The sequence below is a fragment of the Balaenoptera borealis genome (assembly GCF_965194805.1).
Source record: "Balaenoptera borealis genome assembly, chromosome: 1".
NCBI lineage: Eukaryota > Metazoa > Chordata > Mammalia > Artiodactyla > Balaenopteridae > Balaenoptera > Balaenoptera borealis.
In genome coordinates, this window is record NC_138860.1 from 74,910,618 (window position 1) to 74,923,203 (window position 12,586).

General features: G+C 33.5%; 1 protein-coding gene across 4 annotated transcripts in view; it reads right to left on the bottom strand.

Annotated features, from left to right (window-relative positions):
* The window catches only part of NUF2 (NUF2 component of NDC80 kinetochore complex), a 30,654-nt gene that overhangs the window by 12,739 nt on the left and 5,329 nt on the right, over nt 1-12,586 (bottom strand). For all 4 annotated transcript variants that reach the window (XM_082406075.1, XM_082406072.1, XM_082406073.1 and 1 more), the window contains 6 exons: nt 11,871-11,947; nt 11,297-11,358; nt 4,687-4,784; nt 3,409-3,482; nt 1,954-2,050; nt 1,001-1,063 (listed from right to left, as the gene is read on the bottom strand). In XM_082406075.1, the coding sequence (XP_082262201.1) occupies nt 1,001-1,063; nt 1,954-2,050; nt 3,409-3,482; nt 4,687-4,784; nt 11,297-11,358; nt 11,871-11,947 (471 nt within the window). The remainder of the gene's footprint in view (nt 1-1,000; nt 1,064-1,953; nt 2,051-3,408; nt 3,483-4,686; nt 4,785-11,296; nt 11,359-11,870; nt 11,948-12,586) is intronic.

Sequence of the window (12,586 nt, forward strand, 5' to 3'; positions counted from 1 at the left end):
ACTACAAAAATACATAAACCTGCCAATAGGAAAAAATGATGAATTTGAAAGACAAATAGAGTTAATACCCCTAATTCATGGACTTAAAAAAAAAAATGAAATAAACAAGGAACATAAACAGGTAGTTCACAAAGTAAGAAATAACAACAAATCACTGAATAAGGTGGTCTAAATCACTAAAAAAAAAAAAAAAAAAAAAAAAAAAAAAAAAAAAAATCAAAATTAAAATGAAGTGTTTTTTTTCCCCTATGAGAATGACAAAGATAAAAAGAAAAGAAAAGTAAAAACATCCACTTTTGACAACAATGTAGGGAAAAGAATACTCTCATATTCTACTGGTAGAAGTGCAAATTGATATCTTTTTAGAAGTCAGTGTGGCAATGTGGGCCAAATTTAAGTGTGATTCCCTTTAACCCAGAAGTCCAAATTTAGGAATCTACTGTATGATAAAAAGCAGCCTGGTGCACAAATATACAGGTACATGGGTAGGTGTGTAACACACATGTGCTATTGTTCAATAGCAAAAAAGTTAGAAGCAATGTGAATGTCTATCAGTAAGACACTAAAACAATCTACATTAAGGTGTATACATAGAATGCACAACTATATGCAGTTATTAAAACAATGAGGCTGTATACTGACGTGATAACTACTCACACTGTACTGTAAAATGAAAAAAAAGCAGGTTTCAGACATGTCGAATGTAATACCGTTTATGTAGAATTACACATATATGTGTATATTTGCACAGAGAAATGTAACCTATGACATGTATCTGCGTGGTGAGCTTTCAGGTGATTTTCACTTCTGTCATACATTTTTGTGTTTCCATATTTTTTAAAACAATAGTCAACTATTATATTTAAATTGGAAGAAGTTCAATTAGTTTCACTTTAAGGGAAAAAGAGAGAAACATTTAACAATAATAACACACAGTTAAAATACTCCTCCAAACAAAAGATTCAAACCTTAAATGCTAGTTAAATGAAAAGATGCTTACCAAACGCTTGGTTTTCTCTGAAATATCTGATTTCTTTTGTGAATTTCCCTCTTGCAGCACTAACTAGGGAAAGAAGCAAACAACTGTTTTATAATGATTCAAAACAGATTTAAATTTAGTCAATGCTTTTTAATAAAATAAAAGTAAGAAAGGAGAGGAATTAAATGGATTAGACCAGATAATCTCAAACTTTCTGTTCATTATGACCTTAAGGACAAAAGAAACACCTAACAGTTCCTTTATTAAGTAGTTAAATCCTAATAACTGAATAAGTATTTATGTCCTAATAAGTTAGTAGCCCTTTGAAAAAGTAATACATACAAATTGAAAGAAAAATACTATTTTTATTTCATTCTTAAACAGCCACAACTACTTCCAAATTGGATGTGTGTACTGCAAAAATTGGGCACTGCACAAATTCACACATCTTATAATCATTGGACACAGACAATTCTTATTTCCTGTTGCATGATGATTTTCACATAGCACTTGCTTTTTATCATGGCAAAAGCCAAAAACCCATGCTCACAAAGATACGAAAGGAAGGTAACGTGAGTTCATGTTGAAACTGTGAACTACCTTGAGCTAGAAAAGTTCAAGCAGTGTATGACAGATGCTGAATGTTGTTTCCCTTTAAAATTTAAAATATCCTGAAGCACCCTTGAGGGTATGCTGCACTATCCAGGATGCCTCAGTACAGAGTTTGGAAACATCAGGTTTAGACACAGAAAAATCTTAAAAAATTCTAGTCAACAAGATAGCATATACCTTTGACAACATCAATAAATAATCATGGTTTGACCTGGACAACAGAAGTATTTATCTGTTATAAGGTGCACAAATGGACACAGCGATATACCCCATTTCTTTAGTAATTGAAAGCAATGTGATCTTAGCTCCTTCACATCTACAAAAATACTTTAAAAAAGTTTAAGGCGTCCAACAACAGATACCGTTTTTTGACGAAACTCTTGATTCAGCGATTGCTGCAGCTCCTGAATATCATCTGAAAGCTGCTTGAACTCTGCTTGCTCTTCAACTGGAACAGAACTGAACACAGCAAAATAAATTAAAATAACATATATCAAGTTCTTAACCTTGAAAGGCCAAGAACAGTCTCTGCCCTCCAATAACTTAAATGAAAAAAACTATCTGCTTTCATGTTTATGAGTTCTCATTCTTCCAAATGACAGTAATTTAAAATCCATGACCTGGTTGGCCTCTACTACAAAGAGAAAATAAAAATTAGATGAGCTCCTTCAACTTCCTGCCACCAAATCTCTGTGTGGACTCATCTGCATACATACCTACCCTTTCTAACTCCACTCCTAATTTTAGTGTTGATTCCTCCACCTCTGCTCTGGCTCTCATTTTCTCACATCTCTCTCCTGTATCACCCATTTCTTTTGCTCTACTAATCCTTCTTAACAGCACTTACACATGTTTCAGTCTCTTCCATATGAATGTTCTCAACTTTAGTTTTTAAAAGATGGTGTAGAATTGTTACTTTAATTTTCATTTCCTTGACTGCTACTGAGTTTAACAATCTTTACATATTTTTAATTAGCTATTTGTACTTAATCCTCTGTAAATTCCCTGTTTATAGCCTTTGCCCATTTTTCCATTATCTTTTTTCCTATCAGTTTGTAGGAGTTCTTTGTAGATTAAGAATATTACATGGCCTTTGTTATTAGAGATAGTAAGGCTTTGCTGCATATGTTGCAAATATTCTCTTCCAGTTTGTCATTTCTCTTTTGACGTGGTTTATGGTGAATTTACCATGTTAAATTTTAATATCTGCCTCCTACTCCCAGTCTTTTCAGCTTACTGCTGTCTCTAAAGGCAATTTATGCCAGGGTAGGCTAAAAAAGAGCTCTCACCTGAAACAGAAAAATCCAAAGACATCATCATATTAGAAGGGATAAAAAAATCCTTTTGTTCAAAATCAATATATATAAAGCCAAGAAATCATAACCCTTGAATGATTCCTTCTCCTATCTGACCTTTGAGTCAAAAAACAAAACAAAACAAAACAGCAAACCTCTGTGGAAGGAATAAAAATTTTAACAGAATTAACTGATCTGAAGGAAAAAAGAGAATCCTGTCAGTAACTGCTCACCTATGTAAGATAAATACCACTAGATATAATTTAGGAGAGTAAGTTAATGGCTTTAAACATGTCTGGCTGATGCACTAACAACAAAAAAGAAGTAAAAGAGTAAATTATGCACTAAAAGTTAGAAAGAAGAAAAGCTAGTTTTTCTTTTTCAAAAAAGGTAAACTTAAACACTCTGCTATTTAATAAGGAAGATAAAAGAGATGAAGTAGACTGTAGACTGTAAAATACTACTTACATTCATTTTGCATTTTGAAATTGCATTTATTTTATTTGTAAATCTCCTACTTACTCAAGTCTCTCCAATTTCATTATTGCCTCCTGGTGTGCAGTATTTAACTGCTGCATTTTGTCCACAGAAGATTTCTATTAAAGCAATTTTAACAATTTCATATTAGTGTTTTTCAACAAAATCAGAGACATGTTTAAAAAAGTATCTACTGGTACTGGCTACAAAATGCTTCCTCACTCCACAACTTTCACCATGAGAACTAAGAAATTTAAGAAAGAATTTGGCATTTACGACAAGTGACTTAGGAATTCCTTTACTTATTCAACACACAAATGCTGAGTTCTTACTACAGTCAGGCCCTGTGCTAGGTACCAGGAATAATTTCCAAGAAGACTAACTTGTAGTTCCTTGACGTAAGTAGTTCAGTCTCCTTGACAAGTCAGAAAAACGAATATAAAACTACAAAACAACTTGTCACAGAACTGAATATAATGACATCCAATCCGACTTGGGCAATGGCTGGGAAGGTGTATCGCAGAGGGTTCACAGAAATGATAGCTGTCTGAGCCATGTCTTAAAAAAATGAAGCGAAATTAGCCAAACAAAGTTGTGTGTTTGTATGTGTCGGCACATACATCTGTACACTTTGGAGAGTATGTGATGTTTAGGTGGTATAAGCTGAACATGATTTGTACAAGGGAATGTTTATCAATGTAGCTCAGTCACTAGAGGCCTAATTCTCTGGTGTTACTCCGGTGCTTTTCTAAAAGTATGGTACCCTCAAACTGAGGACAGATGGGAACAAATCACACAGATAACCCATAATCTTTCCAAATTCCCTAAATTGTTGATGAAATGAGTTTCTATCAGTTAAAGTGATTTACTTGAACTGAATCTTACAATGCAATGCTGAGTAAGCATGATAAATAGAACAAAACACCTAATTAGGCCATTATTTAGAAAGCAAATATAAACGTCAAATATCTCAGTTATTTAAAGAACACTACATTATCTATTAAACTTCAAAGAAAAGGAATGGGTTATCACTATTCTCTTCCCTTACATTTCCTAATAAAGGAGAAAAGGAGTCTCAGCTACAAAATTAAAACAAAAACCCCAGCTTCTCCCTAATGATACCAAATATAGAAGAAAATCTCATTCTGAGATCAGCTTACTAAAATCTGCAATTTCATATGAATATAATATTGATATGTAAATTTAATTCTGATGGCCATAAAACAATTAGGTATCTGTGACAACCATTTCAAAACAGATTAGTGGTGCATAAATGATGTTATTGATCTGGTATGTGACCCAAAAAATACACTTAAATCTTACATATTGCCAAAGAAACTCCATGTATGTCTCACGGCATGCTTCTCTGAAGTGAATAAAGTTGATGATGCCACTTAAAAACCGACTTGTCCGTTTTGCCTCTAAAACAGAAGGAAAGACTCCTTAAACAAATCTTTGAAACAATATCATATAAAAGTGAAAATTTATCCTTTTTCCACCATATATTCCTCTCATAGTTACAGAACAAAAATGTGTGTATGCTAATTAACCAAAGTGAGGAACTTCTGCTCTAACTTGATGATCAGAATTATCTTAACCAAAAAAAAGCACTTTGACCATGAAAGAACAACAGAGACCAGATTTACTATCCCATCTTAAACAACGAGAAAACCAGACAAAATATATAAAACAACAAATTTTAGACACTGAACAACGAGCACTATAGGACAGCAATCCACAAGAGAAGTAAAATGAGGTGAACCCTATTAATGAATGCACTAGCCCACCACTTAAGGGAATTTTCAGGCTGTAACCCAGGGAGGTAGAATATAAACAGAACTCATGGTTTTGCTGAGTCATGAAGATAGAGTTTAGAGTTTGGAGAGAACAAAGCAACTATAATTTTTAGAGTCTGAAGAGGCCAAGGCAACTAAAATTTATAAAAACTCTATCTTCTTGATTCAGCCTTTGAATTCATTCAGCCTATGAATATATTCTATAAATATATTCCATTTGTTCAGGAAGGTAGAGAAAAGCATTAGCATTATGAGAGAAAGGGAAAACCTGAATCAAATTTTACAATTGAAAAATAAAATACCTGAAATGAAAAATGCACTAGATAGGATTAGACCTACAGATGAAAGGATTAGTGAAACTGAAGACATAGCAATAAAAGCTATCTAAAATGAAGGCCAGAGAGAAAAAAAAGAATAGAGAACTTATGAACTGAGGGACAATATCAAGCAGCATAACAAATGTGTGATTGGAGTCCTACAAAAAGGAACGGCAGAAAAAACTTTTATAAAATAGCTAAATATTTTCCAAATTTGATAGAAACTATAAACATATCCAAGGAAGTGAGCAAATCTAAGTGGGGGTAAAAAAATAAAATAAAATAAAATCCCCAAAGGCACATTATAATCAAATTGCTGAAAATGTGTGATAAAGAGAAAGTCTTATTAAAAACAGACAGACAGGGACTTCCCTGGTGGCGCAGTGGTTAATAATCCGCCTGCCAATGCTGGGGACACGGGTTCGAGCCCTAGTCCGGGAAGATCCCACATGCCGTGGAGCAACTAAGCCTGTGCGCCACAACTACTGAGCCTGCGCTCTAGAGCCCGTGAGCCACAACTACTGAGCCTGTGTGCTGCAACTACTGAAGCCCAAGCACCTAGAGCCTGTGCTCCACAACAAGAGAAGCCACCACAATGAGAATCCCACGCACCACAACGAAGAGTAGCCCCCGCTCGCCGCAACTTGAGAAAGCCCACGCACAGCAACAAAGACCCAATGCAGCCAAAAATTAAATAAATAAATAAATTTATTAAAAAAAAAAACAGCCAGAAATGAGGAGAACCAAGAGAGAATAACTCCAGGTTGAGTAAGCAAGTGGTTTAGATTATTAACTTTCATATAGAAACAGTTGATGATGCCTTGGACCCACATGACACAGGGAACTGGAACTGAGATCCCTAGTAGATGTGGGACTCTAGAAAGGCTACATCCTTAGAGAAAAGGTAGATTCAGGAAAGAAAAATTTCTCATAACAGTGCAGGGAAATGACAAAGTTACTAGTGGCTCAGCCTTGTCTCTAGTAAGGAAATAGCCTCCTCTGAGAATTCTAAACCTTGGGCCCATTGCCATATGGGTTTTTGGTTTAAATTAAACTATATATTTGATCCAAGAACTATCGAAATTAGGAATTAAGATAAAAAGTGGTCTTTAGCCTATGATAATCCTGGAATAACTTCCAAAAGCAAAAGATATCTCAGGAGGGATATGGCCTCAACCCCAGAAGCCAAAGAAGCACAGGACTATCCTGCTGAAGATGAGCTTAAATTTATAATCCAAAATGCATGTGCACGTGTACACACGTGCGTGCGCACACACACACGAAACCATCTATAATCAGTCTGTGGGACACAGCTAAAGCAGGGCTAAAGGGAAATTTATTAGCACTAAACACCTATATTAGGAAAGAAGAAAGATCTCAAACTGATGGCCTCAGCTTCTAACCTTTAAAAAACTAGGAGAAAAAAAAAAAGAAGAGCAAACCCAAAGCAAGCATGAAAAAAGAAGGAATAACAATAGCACAAAAACCAATAAAACAAGAAATAAAATACATAAAAATCAGTGAGATAAAAATCTAGTTCTTTTAAAAGCTCAAAAAAATTGATAAACCTCTAGCCAGACTGATCAGGGAAAAATAAAAGAGTGCAAAAACAGATTACTAATGTCAGAATGAGAGACGGGACATCACTACTAACCCCAAAGACTATTAAAATGATACGGGAAAATTAGGAGCAACTTTATGTTAATAAATTTGCCCATTTAAATGAAATGGATAAACTTGCTGAAAAAGGTAGCCTACAAAATCTCATTCAGTAGCTTTGGGAATAAACAAGCAGCGTAGCCCTTTATTTATTAAAAAAAAAAAATTGAATTATTAATTAATTTAAAACCTTCTCACAGAGAAAACTCCAGTCCCAGATGGATTTACTGGTGAATTCTACCAAACATTTAAGGAAGAAATAACACATATTTTACAAAACTATTCCTGGAAATGAAAGAGGGAATCTTTCTAAACTTATCCTAAGAGGCCAGAAATACCCTGATATACAAAGTCTGTCACTGCAGTAAAATTACAAAAAAATTACACACCAATAGCCCTCATGAACATCATCACAAAAACACAACAAAATATTAGCAAATCAAATCCAACAATATATTAAAAAACATAATGTATCATAATCAAATGGGGTTCATCCTGAATACAAAGTTGGTTTAACATTCAAAAATCAAACAATGTAATCCACTAGACTGAAAAAGAGAAACCATTTGATTTTCTCACTAGATGCAGAAAAGCAATTTAAAACAAGTCAACACCCATTCACGAAACAAACTAGGAATAGAAGTTGCTTACCCTGATAAACGCAATCTAAGAAAATCCTAAAACTAACGTTATACTTACTGGTGAAAGCCTAAATGCTTTCCCCTTAAGATCAGGAACAAGACAATGATGCCTGCTCTCACCATTTTAATTCAACATTACGCTAGAAGTCCTAGCCACTGCAGAAGGAAAGACAAATAAGTAAAATACATCTAGACTGGAAAAGAAGTAAAACTGTCTTTGTTCTCAAACAATATGATTGTCCGTGTAGAAAACCCTAAGGAATCTATTTTAAAGAATCTACTAGAAATAAGGTCAATATATAAAAATCAATTGTTTCTCTACACTAGCAATAACCAATCAATCAGAAATTTAAACTAAAAGAAGTTTACAATATCACTTAAAATTGAAGTACTTAGGGATAAATTTATCAAAAAGTATATGACCTGTACTCTGAAAATTATAAAACACTGTTGTGAAAAATTAAAGACAACCTAAATAAATGGAGGGATATACACATGGATTAGAAGACCCAATATTATCAAGTTGTCAATTATCCCCCAAATGAACTATACATTCAAAGTAATCTCAGTCAAAATTCCAGTAGGCTATGGGGAGTGGAGGGGGGGTTGAAAGTGACAGGCTGATTCTAAAATTTATATGGAAACACAAAAGACCAGAATAACTAAAACAATTTTGAAAAAGTGAACAAAGTTACACGACTTCCACTCCCTGATTTCAAGACTTACTATAGAGCTAAAGTAATCAAGGTAGTATGGTTGGTGTAAGGACAGACATATAGATCAATGGAGCAAAGAGTGAAGCCAGAAATATACTCATATATATATATGATCATTGACTTTTTAAAACAGAATTCTTAGAGCACTTTAGTTCACAGAAAAATTGAGCAGAAAGTAGTTTCCATATATGCTATGTCCCTGTACACGCACAGCCTACTCCACTATCAACATCCCACACCTGAGTGGTATATATGTTACAAAAGATGATCCTACACTGACACATCATTATCAGCCAAAGACCATAGTTCATATTAGAGTTCACTCTTGGAGTTGCACATTCTATGGGTTTTGACAAATGTATAATGACACGTACCCACCATTACAGTATCATACACAATAGTTTCACTGCCCTAAAAATCCTCTGTGCCCTGGTTATCCATTCTTCCCTCCCTCTAGTCCCTGGCAAACAATGATCTTTTTACTATCTTTATAAGTTTTGCCTTTTCCAGATTGTCAAAATTGGAATGGTACTGTAAACAGCCTTTGTAGATTGATTTCTTACACTTAGTAATATGCATTTAAGATTCCTGCATGTCTTTTCATTGCTTGATAACTCATTTCTTTATAGCACTGAATATATTCCCCTGTCTGGATGTACTAGTTCATCCATTCATCTACTGAAGGACATCTTGGATGCTTCTAAATTTTGGCAATTATGAATAAAGCTGCAACAAATATCTGCTTGCAGGTTTTTGTGTGGACATGAGCTTTCAACACGTTTGGGTAAATACCAAGGAGCATGACTACTGGATCAAACAGTAAGAATACATTTAGTCTTGTAAGAAACTGAAAAGTGTCTTCCAAGGTCACTATACCATTTTGCATTCCCACAAGCAGTGAATGAGAGTTCCTGTTGCTCCATATCCTCATAAGCATTTGGTATTGTCAGTGTTTTAGATTTTTGCCATTCTAACAGATGTACAGTGGTTAATCAATTACTTTTGACCAAAGTGCCAGGGTAATTCAATGGGGAACGGATAATCTTTTCAATGAATGGTGCTAGAATAATTTTATAACCATATGCATAAAGGAAAAAAAATGAACCTTGACCTATGCCTCAGATGATATACAAAAATTCAGGCATTAAACAATAATAGCTGAAACTACAATACGCTTACAGCAAAATATAGGATAAAATTTAGCCAAATAAATCCTTAAGGCCAAGATTTCTTGGTAGAACACAAAAAATAGTTTTATGAATGACAAAAGAAAAACAATGATCAATTAGAATATCCTAAATTGAAATATATTTTGCTTTGAAAAGACACAGTTATGAAATTAAAAAGGCAAGCAACAGACCAAGAGAAGATATTTTCATAACACATACCTGATAAACTACTTGTTTCCAAAATACCTGAAGAAGCCTTCCAACTCAATTTAATTTTTAAAAAGTAGGTAAATGATTCAAATAGACACTTCACCAAAGACATATGGATAGCAAATAAGCATATGAAAATATGCTCATTATTATCTAGTCATCAGGGAGATGTGAATTAAAACCATGAGATACAACTAGACAGCCTCTAGCATGTCAAATTAAAAACCTACAATATCAAGTCCAGGGAGGATGTGGAGCAATTGAAACTATCACATGTTGCTAGTGGTAATGCACTAGCTTCATGATACAGCCACTTTGAAGAACAGTTTGGCAGTTTCTTAAAAAGCTATAGCATATACTTACGACGTGAACCAGAATTTCTACTTCTAGTATTTACCCAGAGAAATGAAAACATGTGCATACAAAGATTTGTACACTAATGGTCACAGCAACTTTATTCACAATGGCCAAAAGCTGGAAACAATTCAAATGTCTATCAACTGGACAATGGATAAACAAATTGTGGTATATACTTATGATACACTACTATTCCAAAATAAAAGAAACAAAGTACTAGTAAATGCAATAACATGGACAAATCTCAAAAGCATTATGCTAAGTTAAAGAAGCCAGACACAAAAGACTACAGACTATATGCTTTCATTTACATGAAGTTCTGAAAAGTCAAAAAATTATAGTGATAAAAAGCAGATCAGTGATTGCAGGTAAAAGGGGGTGACCAAAGGAAACTGACTTCAGAGGAATGTGAGGGACCTTTGGGGGGGTCATGATTGTGGCACTGGTTATATAACTGTATATATTTGTTAAGATTTACTCAATTATGCATTTAAAATTGGTGAACTTTTGTGTAAATTATGTCAATAAACAACAACAAAAAAAGGAGGAGATCCAAAAGAGGATAAAAACAAATTTTTAAATAGCACACCAAATATCTTTCAACATAAGATAACCTGATATATAAATACAAAAGGGTCAAATGAATAAACGGACACAAAGTTAGGAGAATTTTACATTTTAATATAATATCATGACTATTATCAGTGTTAAAAGGTACTTTCTTCATGGTAAAAAGTAATTACTACAGTTGATAAAACTGGTATAATTAACCCACTATGCAACATCATAGCTTGCGTATTATTTGTATTCATATTCTCAAATTTACAGGACATTTTTCAAATGTAAGGAGTTAAGAAAAACTAATCAGAAAAACAGCTTTTCTGTGGCTTTACAAAGGAAAAATTTCCAATAATAGGATATGAAAAAATTCATCCTTGAGAATCAGATATACTTTCTAAATCCAAGTTCCCTGAAGTCTTTTCTCTTTTTTTTTTCACATTTATTGATGGAAAGGTAAAATGTTAGATTGAAGCCAACCGTTAAAAATTGTTTTAAATTCTCACTTACTTGGATATAGAATATCAGCAATCTCGAAGTCATTCACCCGACAGATGGGCAGAAATGAGTCCCTTGAAGATAAAGTGGAGCAAGCATATTGAAAAGTGTACTGTGAATTACATACTAAGCCAAAGGGCATAAACATCTTATTTTCAAAAAGATTTCTGGATATATTTCTCAATGTCAAAGGACCAAGTCAGAAGTCTACTACAATATATAATCCTACAGCACTGAAATCTACTTTTTCTGCATATTACACAAATATTCATGTAATACCAAGGTATCGTTACAGATTCTAATAAACAACCCACATTCTTTGAGGTACTAGGACTCTCCAAGAATGCAAAACCCTCCAACAATTTTAGACTCACAATATCTTAATACATCAATTGAATGAACTGAAGGTGCCACAGGTGGAGGCAGTTAGCTGTGTTTGCTGAAAGTGTACAATTTTGGATATTTATGGGATGGAGTGGAAAGAAAAATAGTAGAAATTCCCTCCCAAAGAAAATAATGTCTTTAAGAAAGCTGAATGTAATGTACATATGAATGTGGACTAAGAAAATAATGACTCTTTACTCACAAATGAATAAACAGATTGCTGACTGGTAAGAAGCCTTCCATTATATGTGGATACATGACTTCAGAGTTCACTGGCATCTAAATGAAATAAACCAGAAAATCTAAGTTACACATTGATTAGACAAAATGAGAAAAATCGTCAACCTCAAGAAATCTTAATCAGAGATTACAATCAAAATATATTAACTTATTATCATTAATTTAAAACAAACAAGCAAACAATACAGATCCTGCCACAAAACTAGAGTTGTCATTAATATTAATAATGCTAGGTTCACAGTCAGTGCTCAATAAAGACTTTTTAAATGAATTAAAAAATAAAGGGGTTATACTCAAATAAAGATGTCAAAAAAAAATAAATAAAGGGGTAATGGTTAGCATTTACAAAATATCAGGTACTATGCTAAGTATTTTCAATATATTCTTTCTTAATTTTTATAACCACAGTAGGACAGAGTACTATCCCTATTTTATAGACAAAGAAACTAAGCTTTAGCAAGGTTTCGTAGCAAATAAGTGACAAACCCTTTGATTTTTAAATAATATATAATATTGGTGAGACTCTACAGATATAACATTTTTGTACATCTTCAGATGATGCCCTGATGATTTAACAACAACAGCAAAAAAAGATTAAGAAAAATAATCTTCCTACTAGAAATACCTAATTTGCTAAAAGCTCAATTGCCTTATTTCAATTGTTTTCAATCTTAGTGC